The sequence below is a fragment of the Ahaetulla prasina genome, chromosome 6 (assembly GCF_028640845.1).
Source record: "Ahaetulla prasina isolate Xishuangbanna chromosome 6, ASM2864084v1, whole genome shotgun sequence".
Taxonomy (NCBI): domain Eukaryota; kingdom Metazoa; phylum Chordata; class Lepidosauria; order Squamata; family Colubridae; genus Ahaetulla; species Ahaetulla prasina.
Genome location: NC_080544.1, coordinates 33,938,237 through 33,961,773, shown reverse-complemented (window position 1 = coordinate 33,961,773; position 23,537 = coordinate 33,938,237). Strand labels below are relative to the sequence as shown.

General features: G+C 39.7%; 1 protein-coding gene across 1 annotated transcript; it reads left to right on the top strand.

The window, feature by feature from the left end:
- The first annotated feature begins 163 nt into the window (after positions 1 to 163).
- Positions 164 to 18,755, top strand: SLC35G1 (solute carrier family 35 member G1). Its single transcript, XM_058188804.1, has 3 exons — positions 164 to 451; positions 12,986 to 13,166; positions 15,572 to 18,755. Exons 1-3 carry the CDS (start codon positions 214 to 216, stop codon positions 16,329 to 16,331), a joined length of 1,179 nt encoding a protein of 392 aa, XP_058044787.1. The 5' UTR covers positions 164 to 213; the 3' UTR covers positions 16,332 to 18,755.
- Positions 18,756 to 23,537: the final 4,782 nt, after the last annotated feature.

The window sequence follows — 23,537 nt, the reverse complement described above, 5'->3', positions numbered from 1 at the left end:
TCCACTCTCGGAGCTGCAAAGCAGCAGGGAAGCCTCCCATTCAAGGGGCGACCCCGTGGTGAAAACACCCTGCCAAGGGCCCCACCCGCCCGCCAATAAACTCCCCGTGGGAACCAGCCAAGGGAGGCGGAGCCAAAGCGGCCTTGCCGCATGCGCACTAAAGTTGCCGGCTCCTCGCCGGACGGAGCCGGCAGGCAGTTTGAACCGATCCTGATGGTGCAGCATCAGGGCGGCAGGGAAGAAACGGCCGGTCCCACCGCCGGAGGGTCAGAGGCAGCGGAGCGATGGGAGCGATGGGAGGAAGAAGCCGGGACTCGGGAGGAGGAAGAGGAGGAGGACGGAGGTGCCCCGGAGCAGCCTTGCCCTTTTCAGGTTCACGACATGGAAGCGACGGGCGCTGCCAAGCCGGGCGACGGGAGCTCCTGTCTCGGGACCTGCTGCAGGATGCCCGGTGGGTGAGGAGGCAAAGTGCCGCTGGCTTTTCGGGTGACCCGGTTTAAACGGCGCGCCCATCCCTGCGCTCTTCTGCCGCTTCTGCCCTTGACCTCCGCCGGGGGGGGTGCCGAGAAACGGCGTTCTTTTTTTTAAGCTGCCCTCCGGCTAAGGCGAGGCTGAGCCGGCGCCGCTTCTGCCCGGGCGACGGGCGAGTTGCAGCCCGTGCCCGAAGAAATGCCCCCCGCCCACCCGCCTCCTTCTTAGGTTTCCTCCAACTTTGGAAAACTCCCGTTAAACATTTCGGACGGGGCTCCCCCAAAAGGAGTAAAACGAGGATGGCGGATCTTAAACGTTGAGTTTAAAAAAAAAAAAAAAGAGGTTTCTCTTTAGTTCCTTGAGAATAACAACCACCACAAAACAACAACAACAACACATTATTTCTGAGTGGATCGACCAGACTGGTAGGATTAGAGTGCCACGAAACGGAATGATTCCCAGCGTTTTGTAGCACTTTCCTCCTAAAAGCCTGGCAAAAGCTGTGCATTTTTTAGATTTTCATTTTTCATTCTTATCTAATTTTATAACATGTGCTGTCCTTTTTGTTCTGGAAATATGCAGGAGGAGGGGGTCTATCTGTTCTGTATTTATTTATTTATTTGTCAATCATATATAAGATAACAGGTAAAAGTATAAACATAATTTGGATACATGAAAAGAGTAAATAAGTAAGTATTGTAATCCATTTATTCAGCACTCTTATGCCCAGAACTACAGTAGTTTAAACAGAGTTTAGTGTCCCTTCTTCACACAAAGTGGTAAAGGAAAACAGAAACCTCCCTTTAACTGTGTAACAACTCATGCAACTTAATTTAACACGTGCCTGACCTTATTCCCTAATGTTTCTCATCCTTCTAATGGAAAAAATAATGATGTTTGTTTGGAATCAGAAAACTTTAGTTCCAGATTGATTACTGTAAAAGTTACGATTACTATTATTTAATTTGTAAACTAAGTTTACACATGTTATCTTATTTAACAGATTTGGAAACTACTCAGAGTCACTTTGGTGGGATCTACAGTAATATGGAATATGTTACAGAATAATGGTATTAAGTAGCCTGTTTTCTCATTCCTTGTAAATATAATTATTTGTATACATTTATATTAATATACATACATATATATGTACATATATATGCACATATATGTACATATCCATGCAAATTCACATAAACATATTTTAATTGATATTCAACCTAAGCATATTACTATAGAAAAGCAGAAACTAATATTTTACATTCAATTAGCTTTGTATAAATAATATATTAAATCATTTTTAAATAATTCTAAGTCACAGGCAAAGAACAAATTATAACATTTTATATTAGAGCAGATCAACTTCTACTTTTTTTTTAGGAAATGCAATTATATTGTGTAAACTTTAACACCAAATAAATCCTCATAGAACCTTCAGGTTTTGTAAAGCATCTCAGTATATACATACCCTGTTTCTCCCAAAATAAGACATCCCCTGATAATAAGCCCAATCGGGCTTTTGAGGGCATGGCAATAAGGCCAAGCACTTATTTCAGGGTTCAAAAAACATATAAGACAGGGTCATATTTTCGGGGAAACACGGTAGTTCCTGAAGCCTCTTGGCAGATAGTTCTTGCGGACACAATTATCCTTTGATTAAAAAAAAACCAGAGGCACCATTTTCATTGTTCTCTAAGATTAGAATTTAAGAAATAGCATCTTTCTATATGCATCTGGCATATAGCATCTTTTTTTTAACCTTGTGTGATACCTTTGAATAGCTTGGCTTCATTTTCAAATAGTAAACAAAATATCTGGATTGTACCATTTCAGATTGCAAGTGGAGACCGAGAGCAAAAATGGCACCAACCTTCCTAATCCCATAACTGACAGTTTAATCTTGTTTGATAGTGACTGAGGACTATATCTGGTTTAAGCCTGACATATAAAGTAGTCCTTACTTAACTACAATTGAGCCCAGAATTTTGGCCATAAGTCATTGCAATTGTTAAGTGGATCACAGTGTGAACTGACTTGATTTTTATGATCATTTATACAATGCTCATAAGGCAAATCACCATGGTCATTAAGCAAAGCACATGGTTGTTACGCAAAGCCATTCTCTTGAATGGATAGTTTTTGCTGGAAACTGGCAATTTGTAGTGATTGTGGGATCAGCGTGGGATGCTGCAACTAGTTGTAAATGCGAGCCAATTGCCAAGTGCCCAAAATACAACCATGTAACTGTGTAGATCTCTCTCTCCCTCTCCCTTTCCCTCTCTGTGTGTGTTGTAACATTGAGGATGGGTTGTAGTAACTTTTAGGGGAGTTCACTGTAACTTTGAACACTCATTAAGCGACCAATCATTAAACAAGAACTACTATTTGTAGTTTTGTTCACTATTACCTGACACTGCTCTCTACTATGTAATACCTATAAGAGGTAGTTTTATGTTTATACATAGACTTATATTAAATCTCTGCTGGTCTGTGACCATGCTAAAGATTTGACTTAACATCAAACCTTTCTATAAAATATGTATAGGTTGGAGTGTGAATTGAATGCATTTCCTATGTGAAGAAAACATATTTTGGATGCAGGCCTATGATGTTAGCATTTTGTGCTTTTATGTATAATAATGTATTCTTTCACACACAAAAATATGTTAACTTCTGTCAGTCTCTAGTCAGACTTCTTCCTAAGTAAAAATGACACCTCTGTTCCTCAAGTCAACTTGAATTTAAAATTCCTATCAAGGGTATAATGTTGTCTTTTCAATGCTGTGTTGAAAGTATGATTATATTTTAAGATCCAATGTCAGTAGAACATTGTGCTTGAAAAATATTCTTACTCCATTCTTAAAGTTTACATTGAAAAGACAGATGAAGGAAAAAGTGTAGCAATTTTCTGAGCTAGATTAAAAAACAGCTGAATGAGAAGCTCCTTTATTTTATTGTTTATTTTGGCAGTGTGAAGCAATAGCATAGTCTTTCATCTGAGAAAATATTAGCAGATAGATTAATCTCCTGGCAGAATGAATAAAAAGAGCATGCAGATGCTGCATGGAGCTGAGTGAAAGGAATTCTGGGAACTGAAGTTCACACATTTTCAAATGCCCGAAGTTGAGAAACATTGCTATAGAATACGACAGAAGTGTGTAGGAATCATGCTATTGGGAAGGATGAAGAAGGAAACTTTGTGGAATGGTGAAGTGGAAGAGACTGTGGATGAAGAAAAGTGCAGATAAAAGAATGACTGCTGCAAAAAAATGAGGATTAGAGGAAGATGTATGATGTGTATACAGAGATAGTTTAGAACAGAGTTCCTGAACTACCGCGTTTCTCGGAAAATAAGCCCCCCCAAAATAAAGCATCCCCCAAAAATAAGCCCTCCCCCAAAAATAAGGCCTTCCAGAAAATATTTAACCACATGCGCAGCCGGTCCCTACCATTTCCTCTGGTTAGAGTTAGGGAGACAGAGCTGGAAATCAGGTAAGATGGCAAGAGGAGCCTCGTCTTGCTCCACACACCCCAAAATAATAACTCCCCAAAAATAAGGCCAAGCTCTTATTTCAGGGTTCAAAAAATATAAGAAAGGGTCTTATTTTCAGGGAAAGAAAGTATTCTCGCTTTGTAAACTGGCAGGGCTGGTGTGGGGGGAAAGAGGGGATGGTTCTGTGTGAGCAACTGGTAAGCATGCACATTAAAATAGATTTAAACTTAATGTTAACCGCTTTAATCTAGATTGCAGAAAATATGACTTCTGTAACAGAATCATCAGTGCTTGGAATACTTTACCTGACTCTGTGGTCTCTTCCCATAATCCTAAAAGCTTTAACCAAAAACTTTCTACTATTGACCTCACCCCATTCCTAAGAGGACCATAAGGGGCGTGCATAAGAGCACAAACGTGCCTACCGTTCCTGTCCTATTGTTTTTCTTTTCTTCTTCCTATATATATATATATATGCTTATACCTCCTAATATTTACTCATATATATGTTTATATACTATATAATCTTTTTGTATGATACTTTTATATATTGTTGTGACAAAATAAACAAACAAACAAACAAACAAACATGCACAACTCCATTTGCACGAGTGGCAGGCACATGCTTGCCCGCTGCTCATGCAAGTGGAGAAATGAGTGCATGCTTGCCTGCCCGCCACATCCACAGCCCAGTTCTGAACAGGTCAGTAGTGGGCTGTAGTCCGTGGGTTGGGGACCCCGTGGTTTAGAAGAACATTCAATGAGAACAGAGAGGGATTAAGATTAAAAGAGGTGCAAAAATTGAGCAACTTTAATGGAAAACATGTTTTGGAAGTAAGTGAAGCAACTTCCAGAAAATGGAAACACTGGCTGATCTCCATTGTGCCCCCATCTTCTCAGCCCTGGATCTGGAGGAGAGGCAGTTCTTCCTCACCTCCACTGGCCAGCTGCAGCTGTGTGCACTCTGTGTCCCTTCTGTCCCTAGCTCAGCCAACCGCTTGTCCGGTCTTTTTTTTTTTTTTTTTTGAATTTCTATCCCGCCTTTCTCCGAAGACTCAGGGCAGCTTACAATGTGTTAAGCAGTAGTCTTCATCCATTCGTATATTATATACAAAGTCAACTTAATTGCCCCCAACAATCTGGGTCCTCCTTTTACCTACCTTATAAAGGATGGAAGGCTGAGTCAACCTTGGGCCTGGTGGGACTTGAACTTGCAGTAATTGTAAGTAGCTGTGTTAATAACAGACAGACTTAGTTTGTTGAGCCACCAGAGGCCCCTTTCCTCCTGTGATTGCTCCGCAGCACTCGGCTTTACTACTCCTTTCTCAGAACATCTGTCAACCTCCTGATGTTCCTCCACATCCCTGTTTGATGTGCCTGGAACTGGTTCTTCCTCATCCGAACGTGCGTCTGGGGAGGCGTCCAGGGAAGGCATTGCATTGACTGCCTGCAAACAACAGTGAAGTATGGTGTTTCCTTGCAAGTTTGGGGCAGCATTTCTGACATTTAGGATCAATTATTTCCTCGCTGAGAAATACAGGCAGATACTTATCCATCAGGCCATACCATCAGAGAAGCACATGACTTGGTCCAAATTTACTCTACAGCAGGGCAATAGCCCCAAACATACATCCAATGTCATTAAGCATAAAGAAGTACAAGAAATCCTGGAAGTGATGGTTTGCCCCCCCCTCCCCAGCCTTGATCTCAACATCATAGAGACTATTTGGGATTACATGAAGAGTCAGAAGGATTTGAGGCAGCCTACATCCACAGAAGATCGATGGTTCTCCAAGATGTTTGGAACAACTTTGACGGAAACTTGCTGAGTTCCTTCAAAAAGTGGGTGCAGGTCAGTAGTGGGCTGTGAAGAATTGATGCAATTTTGAAAGCAATTAGGCAAAGGGCAACCACCCCAAATATTGATTTGATTTGGATTTCTCTTCTGTTTATTTACTTTCTGTTTTGTTAATTGATAAAAAATAAAACTATTAACACTTCTATTTCTGAAAGCATTTATAATCTACATCATTTTTGCATAACTGCCTAATACTTTTGCACAGTACTGGATCTGCTGATAATGTAAGGGTTTTCTCTTTGTTAATTGTAGTAACAGGTACTCAAGGCTTTTGATAGAGAAGGAAGTTTCAAAGGCTTTTACCATATGGCAGAGTTTTCTGACACTGGCAGTTTAAGATGCATGCAGTTTGGGGAATTCTGGGAGTTGAAGTCCATGTGTCCTAAAATTGCCAAGGTCAGGAAACCCTGCCATATTGTGCTTCGGAGAAAGAGGCTTGGACTTGCAGTTCCTTGGATTGTGATCCACTTTAACTATTCCACTATTGATTTTGGCATCTTGTTTTTCCGATAATCAGGTAGTCTGGCTAAACATTAACCTGATGTTTTATTCTTCAAGGTCAACCTGATTTGTATTTCTTTCATAAGCTGTAGTTCATTTTGAGCATCCCTGCTTTAATATAATGTGAAAATAAACAGTACCCATTAACGTGGGCCTTTATTGTATAATGAGAAAACTAGGAAAATAATGCAATTGAGATCAAAACAAGTTTGCAGTGGGTATAATTAATCAGATGTCAAATGGTCTATCTGTTCCTGTATGAACAATCCAGATTGAAATGACTGTGATTAAACTGAGATGTGCACATGCAATTCCAGTTGTAATATGCTGGAGATTCAAGATGTCTTGAAAAATCAATCAATCAGCTCTTTATATATGCTATATATATGCTGTGTGTGTGTGTGTTGTGCATGGCTTTGATTTTGTTTTTGTATTAGAGAGTGAGCTGCCCTGAGTGTAGGACAGAGAGATGACTGGTGGTTGGAAGAATTCTGAATTTATTACGGAGAAGGTACAGTCTGTGTAAGTAGGTTAAGGGCCAAACTGTTTGCAACTACAGCATTTTAAATAAAAAGAAACATGCATGTGAGTGGGAGCTCACTGCTTCTTTTTCCCAACTGAATATAGTTGAAATGCAGGGTGACTGCATGTATGTGTGTGTATGTATGTATGTGATTTATTTTCTATCCATCTTGTTTTGAAACGACTCTGTGCGGCTTACAGCATTAAAAGGCATTAAAACCATGAAATACAAATATAAATGAAATATAAACATTTCTAAAATGATAAAAATGGAATTACAATTAAGATAGAATTACAGTTAAAAGAGAGGGAGGGAAGGAGCAGGATGTCTAGGCAGGGAGGTAATTGCCCACCCCTGGTTTAGAGGATTAGATGTTTCTTTTGCAAACCATTTCTTTCTATATGTTCCAATAGAATAGAATAGAATAGAATAGAATAGAATAGAATTTTATTGGCCAAGTGTGATTGGACACACAAGGAATTTGTCTTGGTGCATATGCTCTCAGTGTACATAAAAGAAAAGATACGTTCATCAAGGTACAACATTTACAACACAATTGATGATCAATATAGTGACTCCTTATCATATCAATGTTAAGATTTTATTTTAAAACAATTTTAAATACTGTTCAAATGCAAGACATAACTCTGCTAATTAAAATTTCTAATTCTAATTCAAAGTTTTCCAGTGGGGGTTAAGCTTGGGGTGGGTAAAACGATGGTAAATAAAGGCTAATGTTTTAATAGTGATACAAGTAGCCCTTGACCTATGACCACAACTGAGCCTGAAATTTTGGCCATAAGTCAAGACACAGCATGATTGGACTTTTATGCCCATTTTTATGATGATCATAAAGCAAGTCACTGTGATCATTAAGCAAACTACACAGTTGTTAAGTGAATCGATCATAGCCAGTGGGTGTTTTTCAGCTGGAAAAGGGCAAAAAAAAGGTCACAAATCCAGTCACATGACTGCGGAACCCAACAACTGGTCACAAGTGTGAGCTGGTTGCTGAGCACTCAAAATGCAATCACATGACCATGGGGGGTGCAGTTATAACTTCGAGGACAGGTCATACATACTGTACCTTTTAAGAATCAATTGTAACTATGAACAGTTGTTAATCGTAAGTCAAGAACTTCCTGTATCAGGTCTTTCAAACATTAAATTTCTCTTAAAGAAAAACTAGGTTCATTTTAAACAATTCAGATGTAAATTTATTATCCAATAAGTCTCCAAATGCAACGGTCTTCTAAGATAGACAAAAAAGTAGCTTGTTAAGCTCACCTCTTAGTGACTTCATACGGTAGACACCTTCGGGTATGGAACTGATTTGCCCTTGCCTGCTTCTTCAATGTTTTTTTTTTACTTCCTAGATTGATAAAATTCAAGTAATTATTTTTAATGGGAATCAGTCCTGCGTAAACTATTGTCAGCATAAGATCTCCCTCAATCCATATTTGTGGTCAAAGGAGAAATGCTGCTAAAACATGCCAACTAGTTGTCAATTTTCTGTAGCATGCGTTATCTTTTTTTTAAAAAGATGAAAATAGGTGGTGGTGTCCTCTGCTAATCTCAATGCTTTTATTTACATTAACTGCTGCATCTTCATTAACTGAATAAACTTAACTGAATCTCTCCAATCCTACCACCCAAATAGACTGAACCTTTCAATCCATCATCCTCTGTAAGGATAATAACACCATCCCTCCTGCAATTTTCAGATGTTGGAAAAGAAACAGGCTCTGGTTTCCAAAAGGATTTCTCAAATGTAAATATTTGCACTTTACTAGCAAACATAATCATTTACTTTCAATTTATTAAAAAGTGTCACTGATCTACCTGATAATTATGAGATTTTACATCTTAACTCTCTATGTATTCAGAAGAACCCTAACCCTGGCAAGATTTAATGTTCCAACCACAATTTTTGAATGGAAAGTACAGAGTATCATATTGTGGGAAAGGAGTTCCTGAAACATGAACCCACATTTTGCTGTATTACCCTTATTATAAAGATGCCTGGATACAGTTATCAAGGAGAGAAGCCTCCTAGAACTAAGGAGAAATTCCCTTACAGTTAGAACAATCACTTAGTGGAACAAGTTGCCTCCAGAAGTTGTGGGTACTCCAATAGTGGAAGTTTTAAAACAGAGATTGGACAACCATTTGTCTGAAATGATACTGTATAGGGTTTCTTGTCTGAGCAGAACTAGACTTCCAAGAAGACTAGAACAGGGGTCTTCAACCTTGGCAACTTTAAGCCTGGCAGACTTCAACTCCCAGAATTCTGGGAGTTGAAGTCCACCAGGCTTACAGTTGCCAAGGTTGGAGACCCCTGGACTAGAAGACCTCCAAGATCCCTACCAACTCTGTTTTTCTGTTATTCTGTCAGTTAACCCATTTAGTCTGATTTCCAGGTTAGCCAGATTCAGTTTATATAACATATAAGGGCCTCTGGTGGCTCAACAGGCTAATGCAGTCTGTTATTAACAGCAGCAGCTTGCAATTACTGCAGGTTCAAGACCCACCAGGCCCAAGGTTGACTCAGCCTTCCATCCTTTATAAGGTAGGTAAAATGAGGACCCAGATTGTTGCGGGCAATAAGTTGACTTTGTATATAATATACAAATGGATGAAGACTATTGCTTGACATAGTGTAAGCCGCCCTGAGTCATCGGAGAAGGGCAGGATATAAATGCAAAATAAAATAAAATAAAAAAAACATGGTCTCTGTCTGATCAATGTGATTTTATTTCTCTGAACATCGCTAAGTTTTGTTTTGCTATTTGTATAGTAGACCACATTTTGGCCATACTGGTTTTTATTATTATGCTTTACTGTGGTTTTTGTTTGCTGCTCAGAATGTGTTTTTGTTTTTGAATTGGTCAGTGACTGTAGTATGACTGCCTGTCATTTTTGTCTTCTGTTTTGTTTCTTGAGATTTGGACTAGTGACAATGCATTGATTAAAAAAAGAACACAATATTTATTTATTATATTTGGCTATCTAGCTATCTATTGTATGGCACATTCACATCATATTTCAGTAAAAAGGAACATGGGGTAAAATACAAAACATAGAATATAAAACCTACAGACATGTGTCTAAGTTGCAAATGTAATTTTTTACTTCATTTGTCACAGACAGGAAATCAATGAAATCTCCATAATAACCTCTGTTTTGACACTCTGTCACTATGTGTTGGATAGTTGTTGTTGTTTTTTCTTGCCCCACAGTCACAATTTGGTGACGGTATTTTGCTGCACTTATAGAGGGGCTTCTGCACATCTATCACAACCAGTGTAAATTTCGTTCAGTGTTGTCCATATCACCTGGGGCTGCTCAAATACAGGTGGTTTTTCTGAGATGCAGAGAAAGCTTCAACACTGGGGGGGGCAATCTTTTATCCACTGTTGTTTGCACATGTGTCGGTCAAAATAATCTTTACAAGTTCTAGATAGCTGGATGTCTAGATCTCAGCCCATTTTCCTCCAAGCAGGCCAAGTCGCTCAGTATTGGCAACTGGGAATTATCAATAATCTTCAGACTTCAGTTATTAATGAAAAGGGCCTTTTTTGAATGCTGGAAAAAGGAGAGGAAATAGTTGAATGTGCCTATTTTTATATTCCAATTATATCATTTGGCAGTTTGTGTGTCTCTGATGAGAAAACCAAAATAAAACACAACGTATGAAGACCTCTCCTAATCAGACTAAAGAAATTATCAATGCAGGGCAGCATTTTATTGTCAGATTACTTAAATCTTCAAGTTGCCTCTCACAAAACCTCTAAACAATTGCTTTTTCTGAACCACTAGTTTTTGACATAAATGGATATAAATGGCAAAAGTACTAAGCTAATGTATAACACAATATTTTTACTCTTTTTACAGTAGGAAGACTTCAAAGACTTTATCCCCAGCTTTATTTAATTGAATATATAAGAACTCAGGGACATTTGTAAAAAAAAGAGATCAAGAGTCCCATCCCCATATATAAAATCGATGATATACAAAAGGGGTGGAACTTGTCATTGACATCTTGACTTTTTTGACTTTTCCACATACCACCTGTAAGAGATACAGTACTTGTTTTTCATTTGTTTGTATTGGAATACATGCTAGCTCTATTGAATCATGTTACTGAAAAAACCCATGTTTGATTTCTCATATCAAGCACAGTCATTTATCTTAAACACATTAGTGTCACCAGTGATTCGAGATTCAGTCTTTTCAAAATGGAAAGTTCCCTGCTGGTTGAAAGCTGATTTTAGCACTGATCTCCATGATCTGAAATGGCTAGGTCATGACCTTCTATATTTTGTCACCTTAGAGTCACAGCTGTTCAGTATTAGAAAACAGCGATTCTCAAGTTTCAGGTTTAAATCCTCATTGCCTAGCAACTGATAGAAGCACCTCATCATGCTTTGTTTCAGTCACTAAATCCTGAGACATATCTTTGGCTTATTTAATCACCTTAGATGAACTAACCCAGAATAGGGGAGAAAAAAATAATAATAATCGCAAAGCAATTTAAATCCTAAGAGTACTGTATGCAGTTCCTGGAAGCATCCAGGTCCCAAGAAAATTCTTGATTATCTTTTCTGTCATCAGCAAATTCTTTAGAAAGAAGAAAAAGATGCATGAGCTGTCCCAGAATTCTTGTTTCTTTTTACTGTTGGGTGTTGGGCATGTATTAATTTCTTGGTCCTGACCACCTTGGGTCCTTGAGAATCTTGCAAGATTCTGTTAATGGAGCCTTGCAATAAAGTAGAATTAGTTCATCTATTTGTATTTCCTGACCGGTTTATTTGGGAGGTCTGACATCAGTTTTGCAAAACTAAGGTACAGACTTATACAAGTTTCAAGGTACAGCTTGATCAATTAAGGTGGGTCCTTTCTAAGTTTCTTTCTCTGACCCTTAAGTCACTGGAGGTTCCTCCCTCTGTTATCTGACGGCTTCCTAGGCAGCATCACTTCCCATCCTCCCCCAAGGTCATCCACACATTCCATTACAGTTAGCCAGAAAAGATGCTAACTCCTGAATTTTTGTTGCCGCTATAAATAAGCAAGCTCTCTTCCTATATAGTTCTGAGCCTATGCCTCCTGAAGTTACCTCATATCAATTCTTTTAAATTATCCATTAGCAACCTTGAAGTAAAGCTCTTAGTATTTCTCTTGTAATCATTCTAAATGACTCTGGTGGCATTTTTCTTCTGTTTTTCCTTTCTAATTATTTTAGACCAGGAGAATATTATAGTGATTAACGTATTGAGGAAGGAAAAGGGAGAGTCAAGTTTAAGTCTACCCTTGGTGGAGATTCAGGCCAGTCACTCTTTGTGCTCAATTTATCTCACAGGATTATTGTTGTGGGAAAATGATGGGGGAAGAGGAAATGCTACATATCTCACCTTGAACTATGGGATATAAATTTAACAAAATATACTTTGTGTTTCTGTGCTTCATTTGGCTCACATAACTATTTGGACCTTAGTATTTAGTATTAGTGTGTATGTAACTCTGTATTAGTGTTTCTCAGCTTTGGCAACTTGAAGATGTGTGGACTTCAACTCCCAGAATTCCACTGTCAGCACATGCTGGCTCAGAAATTCTGGGACTTGAAGGCCACACATTTTCAAATTGCCAAGGTTGAGAAACACTGGCCTATATATTGAAGGCGGGGTGTTATAAGACAACCATTTTCCTTGGTATATAGTGAATAATTGGGTTTTTTCCTTTTTATTGTTTATTTTATGAATATGAAAATATTGGTTGACTGAGTTATTTTCTTCTGTATGAAGGTCATGACATTAACTGGCCTTCAACATTTTTGACTCAATATTATCAATCTAACAAATTTTCCCCAAACGTATAAGCCAGAAGTAATTATTTTTCATAATAGTGTATAAATCCACTATGTATGCTCCTTATTTCAATTTTAAAAATATCTATACTAATAATATATGTGTATGTATTAACATTTGCATGTCTATAGAGATAGGAGCTCTCAGGCAATATAGAACTGCAATGTATTCTCCCTGAGTATTACTTGTTCAGATGTCAGCCTGCATGTAAAAGAAGACTTTTTAATTTTTTAATTATTCATTGCTAACTGGAAATTACAATTATTCCATTCTAGGAATAGAGAGGAAAAATGAATGTCAAGGGCTTGGATTGTTCTATACATTATTATCTGCCTTCCTGTTCTCTGTTGCTTCTTTATTTCTAAAGAAAATCGAAGATGTTCATTCAGTGGAAATCAGTGCTATTAGATGTGTTTTTCAAATAATATTTGTACTTCCTGGATTAATATACGTCAAGTGAGTATTCTCTTTCTTTTGCATTAAAAAAAAACCATCATAGAAGATTAAGATGCACAAAAGATGTATGGGATGGATATAAGTATGTCTGTGGAGATTCTCAATCATTCAGATCATGGTTGTCCCAAAGGTGCTTTTGAAAAGGCAATTGGATTTTCTTGGTGTTTTTTTTCCCTTGAAAATGTTTTACTTCTCATCTAAGAAGCTTCTTAGTCAGAACCGAGGACACTTCTTGAATGAGAAGTGAAATGTTTTCAAGAAAAAAACCAAGAAAATCCAGTTGCCTTTTCAAAAGCACCTTTGGGATATGTGGGATGGATAAATATAACTAGAATAGAATAGAATAGAATTTTTTATTGGCCAAGTGTGATTGGACACACAAGGAATTTGTCTTGGTGCATATATAGTACCATAATTATATAGTATGTTGAGTTTTAATCAGAATATTATACAATTGTATACTTTTTGCAGTTAACATGACTTAATTCCATAATATTTTAAATCGATAGAGGGATGCATGACATGCATTTTACAAATCTGGAGCAAAGCTAATGTGATGATAGCAGAGTTAAATCCAATTAAGGTGCTGTCAGATCTGTGTAAAACAGGATTGGGGGGAAAGAAGATTAATATTGTAGCTTAAGCAGGCAGAACCAGAATCCTGACTTCTCCCAGGGTTGGCTTATTTATCATTTTTATATATTTATACATTATTTATATTACTGTATAATTTATCTTGATGGGATTGAGTGCCTTATTACAATGCAGCGGTCACCAACTGGTGGTCCGTGGACCACTGGTGGTCTGTGAGAAAATTTTGGTGGTCCGCAGAAAAAATATTTGCATTTTTTATATTACACTAAATCAGGGATAGGGGACACGGTGGCTCAGGGGCTAGGACGTTGAGCTCAGTGGTTCGAATCCCTAGTACTGCCATGTAACAGGGTGAGCTCCCGTTACTTGTCCCAGTTTCTGCCAACCTAGCAGTTTCGAAAGCACCTAAAAATGCAAGTAGAAAAAATAGGGACCACCTTGGTGGGAAGGTAACAGCGTTCCGTGTGCCTTTGGCGTTTAGTCATGCTGGCCACATGACCACGGAGACGCCTTCGGACAGCGCTGGCTCTTCGGCTTTGAAATGGAGATGAGCACCGCCCCAATGACTAACACATATGTGCGAGGGGAACCTTTACCTTTACCTTTAAATCAGGGGTTCTCAAACTACGGCCCCTGGGCCGGATAAGTGCAATGAACTTTTGTGTTGCTGCAGAGAGTCTCTCCCTTTGGGGTCTTTTTGTGTGTTGGTCGGATGGGGGGAGAAATTCCGACTTGGGGTCTGCTTCAGCCTCCTGGTGCGGGGCTTTGGGCGAAGGCTGGAGGGAAGTGCCACTGGTGGTGAAGGGTGGAGGGCCTTGTTCCAGTGGGACTGCATCATGGCCTGGAACTGGCTGACCATTTCAGCCCGCTGAGCCTCCAGGCACCAGTACCTGGCCTTGCACTCCCATTGGTCTTCCCTCGGTTTGGAAAGCCTATGCTCATAGTCCTCAGTGAAGTGCTTCTGCTGAGCCTCCTTGGTCAGATCCAATTTGAATTGAGCCAGCTATTTTGCCATCTCTTTCTCATGATGGCTGCTTAGCTCCAGCAACTGCTTCCTGATGGGACGCTAAGGAGCCTGGGTGGGCAGGCAATGAATGGGTGGGAGGGGTGGGATGAGTAGAGGCTGGCAAGGCACCCCTTGAGTGACATTGAGTTGGCCACACCCATCCAGTTATATGACCACCTAGCCATGCCCACCCAGCCGGTCATTAGGAAGATCATATTAGTGGTTCGTGGAATTTAAAATTATGAATTTATTGGTCCCTGAGGTCCGAAAGGTTGGCGACCCCTGGCTTAATGTATAATGCATTTGCCCATATGATAGACAAGGACCTCACTAATGTGTGAGGTTGCTATTGAGTTTGCAGTTGGGAGACAGTTTGCTTCAGGAGATGACGGCAGTAAATCAAGAGAACTGACAATTATACAGATGTATGATGGTGAAAGCATCTGGCTCATCTCTTCCAAGATGTGAGACTACCAGGGAATAAGAGATTCCATTTTATGATTATTTTAAATATTGATCTTTGTTGTTGTTTTTCCCTGCCTGATATTTACATTATTTATAATTTTGTAATATTGTTTTTATTCTGTTTTTAAGTATTGTTAGCTGCCCAGTATTGTGTATTGGTGATGGGTAGCTGTATACATACATATATACCAGGGTTGTAGACCAGACTGGGAAATTTGAATTTGTAGTATTTGTTTTAAAATTCATAGTGTGATGTTAGGGGTACTGAAGTATGATTATTGACTCTCAGGCATAAGGTACATATGTTCTCTCTCTCTCTCTGTTTTTTCTTTCATTTCAGAACAGGATTCCTAGGACCAAAGGACAAGCGAATAGTTCTTTTCCTCCGAGGATTCCTTGGCTCCAGTGCAATGATCCTTGTTTATTACTCTTTCCAAGTGATGCCTCTTGCTGACGCTACCGTCATTACATTCAGCAGCCCAGTTTTTACATCCTTCTTTGCCTGGATCTTCCTCAAAGAGAAATACAGTCTCTGGGACCTTCTTTTCACCCTGATTACAATCACCGGAGTAGTGTTTATAGCAAGGCCCCCTTTTTTATTTGGATCCAATGTTCTTGACATGGAAGAAAGTTACTCAGATCACCTTAAAGGAACCATAGCAGCCATTGCAAGTGCAGTAGCCGCTGCCTTAACTTTTGTAATCCTAAGGAAAGTGGGGAAATCGGTCCATTACTTTTTGTCCGTTTGGTATTATGCAATAATTGGGTTAATTGTGTGTATAATCACGCTTTTTATAATCGATGCGTGGAGTTTGCCCAATTGTGGTATAGACAGATTTCTCCTAATCTTAATTGGATTGTTAGGACTTGGTGGTCAGATATTTCTTACTAAAGCACTACAGATTGAAAAAGCTGGCCCCGTTGCTATAATGAAAACCATGGATGTGGTGTTTGCTTTTATTTTTCAAGTCCTTTTTCTTAATCATATACCAAGATGGTGGACAGTGGGAGGTGCTCTTTGTGTGGTAGCCAGTAGTTCTGGAACAGTTTTCCGCAAGTGGTATCAAAATTCCAAAAGAAGCACAGAACAAAAAATTTAAACCGCTAGGCGTTCTGTCATTGTTAAATAGAACAAAGTATTATGATACTTATTTTAAATAATTCATCAATTGGCCAATTCTTTTGACTCTGCGTTCATTATCTAGGTAAGAATCCTAACCATAACCAGCTTCTTTTATATCAGGGATGAATCTAAACAAGAAGAAAGATTGTTTTTGTGTGCCAAATTTGCCTTGTTGGTAGCAGCCTTTGTGCCTTGCAAATACAGCAATTACATGACAGGTTATGAGTATTTATTCTTTAGGTAAAAAATGTTGCAAAACCAAAGCGCCACAAGGTTTGCCTAAGTATTTAGAAAATAGGTTTTGCAACCTAACTCTAACTTCTTATGTAAGGCATCCCTGTTACATGTTTTCATAAAGTTGATTGATCTCTTGGCGCCAATGTATGCACTATAAAAACTATGAAAAAGGAAGCACTGTGAAGTTGCATATCCTCCTTCTCCATCTCTCTTATAACTTGAAAAGTGTAACCAAACTCTTAACTTCTAAACCATTCCAAAAGTGGGATTTGTGAAGTATAGAATTATGTCTTATTTCACAATTTAAATAGAAATGGATGCAATTTTGGTTTCACAGTGGAACTGGGGAAAAGTCAGTTATTTATGCTGTGTTTCCCAATTTTCATTCAACTTGAAATGTTTGTTGCAACAGCTGAACATTGTTTTTAGTCCATTGACTTCTACAGGGTAAATATAATTGGCTGTAATATGCCAATTGCAGCAGATAATGAACTGTAAGTGCTTTGGATATAAACATGAGGTGCTTCCACTGTGCCCACTTTGAATTTTAATTTAGGTCACTTTACATTTATATAAACTAATTTGATTGCATATGATATTGTATCACTGAATCACTGCATTGCAGCCTCATAAACTTTTAAAACATAAAGTAGAATTACATAAGACTGTACAAAAACTTCTTTTTACAATATTCAAAGCAGTTTTACTATTTTAATGTAGTACATTAACTAAATTCAGATTGGTCTCTTTTGAGCTGCAAAATGAATTCTTGTTTCTTTTTGTCCAATAAGTCTCTAAAGAGCAGATTTTTTTTTATTTAAAAAATTATGAATACTACTTTTTATATAATTATGTCTTGTATTTTGTTTAAATAGATTTTATTGTATTTGCAGAAATGTAAACTATTTTTGTGTCTTAAATATATTATTTCTGAGTAGAAGGAGTAGAAGCCATATTGTGCTTGGGTTGTGTACAACATTCTGTGCCTGGAACAGTTGCTTTTGAGAGGCTCATGCCTGAGCTGACCCACTTTGAGTAACCCATTTTGGGGTCTGTACATGGAAGACATAAAAGGCCATTTTGATTCTGGGAAAAGGAATTGTGGGTGGGGATGGGGAGGCCTGGGGAGGAGGCCAAGAATGGAGGCAACTAAACAACGGGAAATGGGAAGCACAGATTGGACCAGCAGAAAGAGAAAACCCTTGATAGGGCAGGAGGGCTAATCAGATATTCTATGCTAGAAGCTGATGAAAAAGGGAGAGAGGAAAGGACACTGGCTTCCCTATTTACCTTCAATTTCATCTAAGTCAATCAAAGTGGCCCAGGGTTTGGTTCTACTCAAAATGGTCCAGAATAGTTCAGTGGAAATTCCAGAATGTGGAAGTTTGTTCTGAGTTTGAAAGCAAGCATTTCCTTCTTTTCATGCATACCTTTCTACTAGTATTCAACTACTAAAATTCAAGTCAAAGAATAAATTGAATGAAATCCTTCAGCATCTATTCGCCAACAGTAGGGTCACCCTTAATAGAGCATTCTCTCTGTCCTATTACAACTCCCTCTTCTATCCCCCAAAGTTGCACTACAGATAGGTACTGAATAGGGGGAAAAGATAGAAGAAATTACTTGGTCAGGAAGATGTCTGCTGGCTCAGTGCATAGTGGAACCCAACAATTACTTGTATAAGGCCAATTCTTTTCAGAGAAACGAACTGTAGCTGCTGCCTTCTGCAATACTATGCATTTTTTAATATTTTAGTAGTATTCCTGTATACTTAAAGCATTGTCTGTTTATCAAATGTTCCATTTAAGATGGTAATTTTGTTACATATTAAAAATAAATACAATATTAAAAATATGAACCAAAAGCTTACAGCCTGAAAAAAATAAATATTATCCTCAAATCATATTAAAATTGCTGCATGACGTAGTATGCAGATATGCTATTGAATATTATTAGGATTGTTGTATGTGTGGATTGAAATCCAGTTATTCTAATTGATTGATTAAATGATTGATTTAGGCTCAGTTTATGTTTCCTGATAACTCCAGGAGGGTAATTGTAATCTAGTAGTAAAAGTGTCCCATTTCAGTTATTATTCTGAAGATGTGAGTTTGTATAAGGATCCCTTTCAAAAAAGAAGAAAATGTTGATAAAGGTGTTATTCGGACTGAGTATTTTGTATACATACATAAATTAAAACCTGGGCTTAGATTAAATGGGCCATATCCGCAGAGCTAGGACCAAGAAGTTATACTGAACTTTATTGCAAAAGACATCGTCTTTACTGTGGGGCTCTGTTGCGTGACCAGCCCACATCTGAGGAGGATTGAAGCTGGATCCTGATGGGGTTTTCCATGTGACTGTGTTCCACGGAGGAGTTTTCAGAGGATTGGCAACCTGCTGGGCTGTGCCCACCTGGCCTCCTTCAAGAGCATCCGGCCATAGCAACCTGTGCCTCCATGGGCAATTTTGCTTTGGCTGCCAGAAGGATGGGTCACCTCATCAGCAAAGCTGATAGAATGAGACTATTGCCTTATACACTGTAAGCCGCCCTGAGTCTTCGGAGAAGGGCGGGATATAAATGTAAAAAAAAAAAAAAGCCTGTGTCTCTTACAGGTAGTCCTCATTTAGTGACTGCAATGGGTCATGGCAAAATGGTTGTTAAGCAAACCACATGATACAGAGAACTGAAGAAGCTTCTTGAATGAGAACCTTTGAAATATTTTGAAAGGGGGGAAAAACCCCCAAGAAAGTCCAGTTATCTTTTGGAAAAAGCACCTTTGGGACAACCATGACTTGGATGATTGAGAATCTCTTTAGACATTCTGTCTCATTCAGCTAAAGTTCTCCCCTATAGTATCCTGTGCCTGGCCCCCCCCCACTTTTTTTTTCCCCATTGCAGGGTGTGGAAATTATTCAAACAAGCAATCTCTTCCTGAGCTGCTTTTTTCCATAGTGCCCTCCTCCTTCAAACCTGGGAGTTAATAAGCTCAGCCCTGTGACCTTGTTTAGTTGAGTAGAATCTTCTTCCCAGCTGGCAATGCAGCCTTAAACCGAGTAATCGGTTTCACATGATGCCTTTTGTTGTGCTAAATGCCTGCATTGGTTATATTTGTACAGGGTTACTTGCTTGTACTTGTTGGTCTGTTCATTTGCTTGCTTGCTTGTTAGAAGGCTGGCTGTACACGGAAGAGTGATTGCACATAGCAGGGGTTTCCAACCTTGACAACTTTAAGACTTGTGGACTTCAACTCCCAGAATTCCTCAGCCAGCTTTGCTGGCTGAGGTATTCTGGGAGTTGAAGTCCACAAGTCTTAAAGTTGCCAAGGTTGGAGATCCCTGGCACATGGAACAGGAGGAAGCCAGGAATTCCATCCGCACACAAAACGGCACTCCTGCTAAAGGTATTACAGGATTTCAGTAAAGAAATTGAAGTTGGCTGAGGTGCACATTAAAAAGAAAAAACTTTCTTTTTAATTTAGGAATATCAGGCACTGTGGGAAGCATTTAAATAGCAATAGCACTTAGATTTATATTTCGCTTCATAGTGCTTTTACAGCCCTCTCTAAGCGGTTTACAGAGTCAGCATATTGCCTCCAACAATCTGGGTCCTCATTTTACCTTATTTCCACACCCTCCCAATTCTTGTCTTTTTCTTTCCCACTTTTGCTATCAGAGAATCACCCAGGAAGGAAAGCAGGAAGTTTTCTGGCCTTTTATGCTATGATTGCAGAAGAGCCGGTTTGCTCTGCCCACCGTTTTCTCTCAACTCCTGATATTTGACAAGAGTCCTCTCATCCATTTGCTCTAAAAGATAAGCAAGAATTCATTCACAGGGATTTCATAGTTCAGTTCTTATTCTACATAGGTTGATTGTACAGGTAGGCCTTGACTTAACAATCATTCATTTGCTGACCAAAGTTACAAAGGAAATGAAAAAAGTGATATTTTTTTTATGGCTTTAAGGCTGGTAGCATCCTCATGGTGATCAAAATTTGGATGCTTGGCAATTGGTTCATATTTGTTCCAGGATCATGTGGTCATCTTTTGCAACTTTCTGACAAGCAAAGTCAATGGGGAAGCCAGATTCACTTAACAATCATGTTACTATTGTAACAACTGCAGTGATTCACTTAACAACTGTGGCAAGACAGGTTGTAAAATGGGGCAAAATTCACTTAACTGTCCCAGCAACAGAAATGTTGGCCTCAATTGTCATAAGTTGAAGACTACCTGTTTTCAAGTTTCACTGTAAACATTAGTAACATGTAGTCAGGCTGGGGCTTTATTTCAAAATTCAGATATTCCCCAATGCAGCATAATAAAACCAGTCTAGTTTATTTATTTATTTATTTACTTGTTTCAATTTCTATACCGCCCTTCTCCCGAAGGACTCGGGGCGGTTTACAGCCAATTTAAAACAACATGAATATACACAAAGAATTAAAACATAATTAAAAACTAATTTTGAAATTTGGCCCAACAAATTAAAACAATCCTAAAAACTTCATAAAACCCCCACTAAAATTTCATTAGGCTAGCCCCGCACGATGGAATAAGAAAGTCTTAAGCTCGCGTTTAAAGGTCGGGAGGTCGGGGAGTTGACGCAACCCCGGAGGCAGCTCATTCCAAAGGGCAGGAGCCCCCACAGAGAAGGACCTCCCCCTGGGGGCCACCAGTCGACATTGTTTGACTGACGGCACCCTAAGGAGGCCCTCCCTGTGGGAGCGCACAGGTCGATGGGAGGCAATTGGTGGCAGTAGGCGGTCTCGTAAATAACCTGGTCCTATGCCATGGAGCGCTTTAAAGCCAACACCTTGAATTGCACCCGGAAGACCACCGGCAGCCAGTGCAGCCTGCGCAGAAGAGGTGTTACATGGGAGCATCGTGGTGCTCCCTCTATCACCCGCACAGCCGCATTCTGGAACAGCTGGAGTCTTCTGGTGCTCTTCAAGGGGAGCCCCATGTAGAGAGCATTGCGGGAAGTCCAGGCGGGAAGTGACAAGGGCATGAGTGACCGTACATAGGGAATCCCGGTCCAAGAAGGGACGCAACTGGTGAATCAGGCTCACCTGATAAAAAGCTCCCCTGGCGACGGCTGTCAAATGATCTTCTAAAGACAGCCGATCATCCAGGAGAACGCCTAAGTTGCGAACCCTCTCCCTGGGGGCCAATGATTCGCCCCCAACAGCCAGCGATGGAATCAGCTGGCTGTACCGGGATGCCAGCATCCACAGCCACTCCGTCTTGGAGAGGTTGAGCTGAAGCCTGTTCTTCCCCATCCAGACCCGCTGTCGTGTCCCACTCCTCCTCCGATGGCCGGGTCTGGGAAGTCTGTATCAAGCGTGGCCACGAAGCCTCTGAAGTTTTGCCAAATTCCTGCCAGAGTTCTCAGGACAGGCAGGAATCCAAGGTGTGACTTCAGCAACCAGATGAGACTTTGCTTGACTCAAAGAATGCCAAAAAGCAGATCCTTTATATAGGCCATGGGGTGTGGCTCCATGACTCATCACTTATCCAGGCCTGCCCCTCCCTTCCTTTTGCTGATGTCGCCTCTCCATTCTCCGGAAGCGGGGATCCGTCCACTGTGTCTTTCCATCCTCCTGGTCTGCTGCCGGCAATTCTAGCACGTGGCTGGCTTCGTGCTCACACGCTGTAGGAGGGAGGTTTGTTTGCTCATTCTGTCCGGGCATGGTGCCAGGACTGGGGGCTGGAAGCATGCCAGGCCGTTCTTCATTATCAGACTCTGGCTCAGATAGCAGGAGATGGGAGGGGCCCGGCTGCGGAGAGGAGGGTGGGCAAGGCACAACACCCGCACGGCTTCCAGACACCGGGATATCACTTCGACGGCTTCGTTGGGGTGGTTAGGGATGGAAATGTACAGCTGAGTGTCATCAGCATACAGATGGCATCTCACCCCAAAACCACGGATGATCTCACCCAGCGGCTTCATATAGATGTTGAACAGGAGAGGCGAGAGAACCGACCCCTGTGGCACCCCACACATGAGGCACCTCTAGTTGTGGGAAAGCACAAGTGTTTGACATACGTATTTTAAATATCTATTTTCATAGACATAACCAAATCTTTCTGATTTTGCCACCAGCTCCCTGTTCAGAAATTTTCTGAATAGTAACATGTCTAGGGGCAGTGTTGAAACGATTTGTCTTTCGGTAAAACCGAACTACAAAGTCAGTAATTCATAAGATTTAAAGATCACCAGATTAGATAGATGTAGATTTTATCTAGCTGTCAAGGTCTCTGTTTTTTGCCTGCTTTTTTGCAAACTCAAAATGTCTCTTTTTCAAACTTTGGGTTTCTATTTCAAGGCAATAAAAAAGCTTCAATCAAAAAAAAAATCCCTCTGGAAAAGAAACAAAAAAGGCTATGTTACAAACTTCAGAAACCGCTACAGAAACATATGCAACCAAATAAAAACTGAATGCACAAATTACCACACCAAGCAAGAAGAGAACCTTCTACACACAAATTCTAATCGTGCCTTTTATAATTTTGTCAACAATAAACTTAAAGACTCAAGATCCATCCCACCACTAAAAGATTCTAACAACAAAGAATGCAATGACGAAACAGTCAAAGCAAACCTCTTCAACATTTTCTTTGGCTCAGTTTTTGTTAACTCCGATAACACATATCCAACATTCCACAAACGAACCAGCAATGACTATGATGATTTAACTCATATAGATTTCACAGAAGACAATGTTGGTAAAGCTCTTCACAACTTAAAACCATCGCTTTCTATTGGACCTGATGGACTATGTGCATATTTCTTAAAAAAACTTTCCATTAATATAGCTGAACCCCTAAGTATTATCTTTGATAAAGCTTTCACTACCAGTTCTCTTCCCAAACTATGGTCACTAGCCACAGTCATCCCCATCTTCAAAAAAGGAGACCCCAGCTTAGTCGAAAACTACAGACC

What these genes read in the sequence shown, in the direction of transcription:
- SLC35G1 (XM_058188804.1), top strand. Translation starts at nt 214, where the DNA reads ATGGTGCAGCATCAGGGCGGCAGGGAAGAAACGGCCGGTCCCACCGCC. An exon ending in GACCTGCTGCAGGATGCCCG is followed by an intron (nt 452 to 12,985) that starts GTGGGTGAGGAG and finishes ATTCCATTCTAG; the next exon opens with GAATAGAGAGGAAAAATGAA. An exon ending in CCTGGATTAATATACGTCAA is followed by an intron (nt 13,167 to 15,571) that starts GTGAGTATTCTC and finishes CTTTCATTTCAG; the next exon opens with AACAGGATTCCTAGGACCAA.